We start from the raw sequence: 3,441 nt of genomic DNA, 5'->3' as shown, positions 1-3,441 counted from the left end.
GTCGGTTTGGTCTTATCGCATGCACATTCTTAAGTCTGCCAAAGGTGGCTAGGGTTCCCCTATGCTGACCTCGAGCTGTGCATCAAGGGACTGCAGCCGTGAAGCCTAGGTAGCAGAATTACAGAATCAGTTCAAGTGAGCTCTTATTTAGACATGCGACACCTATTCCCATGGCCATAGTTTTCGTGGCATTTGTATTTAGGGTGACAAAGTTACAGCCATGGGAGAGACAGTCCATGTGGCTGAATAACATGGCGTCGTCAATGTAGAGGGTTTTCGGGATCGCAACACAATGTGTTTTTGTTTTTGCTTTCAGTCCGGAACGATTGTAGAGGTTTCTGGGTGACCGGGTCTGCAAGTATATTCTTTCCATGGAGCGAAAGCGAGACAGCGATATTGATAGATGCAGTAGCGACATTCGGGTAGACAGCTAAACATCGATATAAAGTTAGGTACGTATCTGGAGAAACTGATACACGCAGAAATGATGGACTGACGATAAGATACAGTGATAATTGGGCACTTAATGATGGATGGAAACATGGAAAATGTCTGACGAATACGCAGTGAAAGATATAGAGTGTGATCCGCAGATAGAAATATATACATAGACAGAGGAGTTAACGAATTAAAAGATAGCGAGTGCATGAACAAACAGCATTTACAATTCATGCAATATATACCAGGTTGTACACATGGCTAAATTGGGAGAGATTGCGTTAAAGTTTGATTGGCTTTCATTGGTATAGCGTCTCCTTCATTGGGACAAACAAGATGGTCCCGTTTGTACTCTACATTCTCTCCGAGTGTATTGTAAATAAGGTGAAAGTGATATTAATCTGCAACTCAGACGCTGTCAATATCATGACATAGTCACAGCCTTCATCGTGTCACACGACGCAGCAACGTGCTCTCCATTGAAAGTTCTGGGACCTGAAAACGTACAGCATGGGACTAAGGAAAGCAGAAAAGGAAGTGAGGGCCCAAGTGTAAATCTTAACATGGCACGGATAAAAAGCGGACATTCGATTCAGTGGATCTATCAGAACCGCACTCATAAAATACAGTTCTGCAATGTGAAAAGGGGCAAAGCACAAAAGCAGGAGAGCCAGAATGCCTAAAATGTTCCTTCGCACTTTCGTCTTCATCAGCTCCATGGATTCCTTCCCAGCTCCCACTTTTATCAGCTTCTTTATTGTCAGAGCATAGCATAACAACAGGACCAGAACTGGGATGACAAATGATATAACTTCACAAAATAGCATGAAGATTTGCCAGGATTTCCTCGTTATAATCGTATCCTCGCTGGAGATGTTTTCATCTGCAGCGTTTCTGTCAAAATGAAAGACCGGCAGACTCAGGGATAACACTGCCAGCCATGCTACAATGGACAGGGCGACGTAGTATCGGGGTCTTCGCCAAGCATGAGACCTAATGGGATGGGCAACCGCGATGTACTGGTCAATTGCAATGCAGGACATGAATAATGGGCTGCCATACAGGTTGACTAAACCGATCAGAAGTTGGGCGTCAAGAAGCGACTTCATGAACTTACATGCTGGGATCAAGTGAATAAGAATAAATATTGAAGCCAGGATAACAAAGACGTTGGCGATGGTTAAATTAAACAGGAGAACATCAGTTGCTGATGAAACTTTCTTTAATCTTGTGATGTGCCACAATGAAATAGAGTTCCCAACAATGCCCAACACGACAGTGAAGCTCAGAAGACAAGGGAGGACGAACGTTTCTACTGCTTCGGGGATCCCAAGACTTGCATTTACAGTATGATTGGATGAGTTGACCCCTGTCCAGTGTCGACTGACTGTTGCATTCCAGGTAACAAATGTAGCCATTTGGTGTTTTGATCAGATTTTTTTTAACTGCTGATCTGTAACGCGGGGAAATAAGCAAATAGATTGTAGAATATCAGTTGGGAAAATGAGAATATAGGTTGTCAAATAAAAATTGGGAAAATTAGAAGACGGATTGGCGAACAACAGTTGGACGTGCTCTTCAAGGTATTTGTTGTTGAATGACGCAGTTCAACATCTTAGTTATACCTCAGTGCTTTAGACTGCGTGATGTTCTTCTTTGAAACTGGTGGGATATCAACAAATGTGAGTGATGTCTATGCCTCAGGATTCAGAAATGCATTGATGAAATTGGAGCTTGAATCCTGCAACAAGAATATATGATTAAATGTATTAATTGAATGAAAGTAATGATATATTAATAGGTTACAAGGCTAGGTATATGAACAGCGACTGTTCTTTCAATCCTACTCTCTCCAGAGTATATAGATGTGTTATAAAGGCATCAGTGTATTGCAGCTCCCTTCTTTTACCGTGATATAGAATCATAGAATCCCGACAGTGCATAAGGACGCCATACAGCCTATAGATTCTGCAGCGGTCAGTTGAAAGAGCAACCTACCTAGGTCTACTCCCCGCCTTACTCATAACCCCACCGGACCAGCACGACTTTGGATTGTTGGAGGAAACTGAAGGGCCCGGAGGAATCCCGCGCGGAAAAACTGAAAACTTCGCACAGAAAGACACCCAGGGTCAGAACTGAACCCGGGTCCCTGGCTCTGGGAAGAAGGAGTGCTACCAATCGCCACCGTGCCGTCCTGTATCCTGTGTAGCTGAGACCACTCTCCCTCGAACCCACGTCTGTACTCTGGCTGGGATCTGTTGTTCTGTCTGGTGTCTATCAGTGACTTTTCTCTGAGGAAGATATATGAACCATCGTATTTATAGGTCAGTGCTGTGGGATATATATAATAACATCTGGCCTCGTTCAGTCATCCTCCGTTAGTAAGTTACTAACACAGCCCCGGTCTCGACTCAAGCATCCCTCGCTCTCCATTCCGCAGTCAACACATTCCTCTTTCATTGCTCTCGCAAACCAATTCTTTAATCCCCCATCCTAGCCCTCTAATCTCCTATATTCACTCCTGGTCCCTCAATGCCACTGCTTATTTACTGATCACAGCACCATTCGCTCCGACACCCGTTCTTTATCCCATCGTTCCAGATATTTACTGACGCATTATCGTTCATTATCAGTTAATTCTGAATTTCCTTGCAGCTAATCTAGTTTGGCCCATTCAACTGCTGAAAGTAGTATTCGCCTTCTACTCCTTCTCAACTTTTATGTTTTGGACTAAAATAATGGTATTCTTACCTGTAAACTGATCCAGAATCAATGAATATCGGTGTGGACTCAGAAAGAAATGTGTTGTTGTTGAGAGTCTGTTTGTGTACAAGAACAAGCGATAAATGAGAAGTTTCAGGCAGCCCTTCATGTAGCATCCAACAAGTGCATACAGCTGTGAGGTATGGCGGCTTTTTATAGTTCCCGATTTGCATTTAGTGTTATTACAGTGCTCGCCCACATTATTGTAAACCCTGGGTCCTCCCACTCTGCTTAATGGTT

At 43.4% G+C, this 3,441-nt stretch overlaps 1 protein-coding gene across 1 annotated transcript; it reads right to left on the bottom strand.

Annotated features, from left to right (window-relative positions):
- Window positions 1-890: 890 nt before the first annotated feature.
- LOC119961445 (somatostatin receptor type 4-like) lies at window positions 891-1,856 on the bottom strand. Its single transcript, XM_038788818.1, has one exon. It carries the CDS (start codon window positions 1,854-1,856, stop codon window positions 891-893), a length of 966 nt encoding a protein of 321 aa, XP_038644746.1.
- Window positions 1,857-3,441: the final 1,585 nt, after the last annotated feature.

The sequence above is a fragment of the Scyliorhinus canicula genome, unplaced genomic scaffold, assembly GCF_902713615.1.
Source record: "Scyliorhinus canicula unplaced genomic scaffold, sScyCan1.1, whole genome shotgun sequence".
Taxonomy (NCBI): Eukaryota; Metazoa; Chordata; class Chondrichthyes; order Carcharhiniformes; family Scyliorhinidae; genus Scyliorhinus; species Scyliorhinus canicula.
This window is presented reverse-complemented; position numbering and strand designations above follow the sequence as displayed.

Excerpts from the sequence above, each read along its gene's own strand:
- LOC119961445 (XM_038788818.1), bottom strand. The coding sequence starts at position 1,856 with ATGGCTACATTTGTTACCTGGAATGCAACAGTCAGTCGACACTGGACA.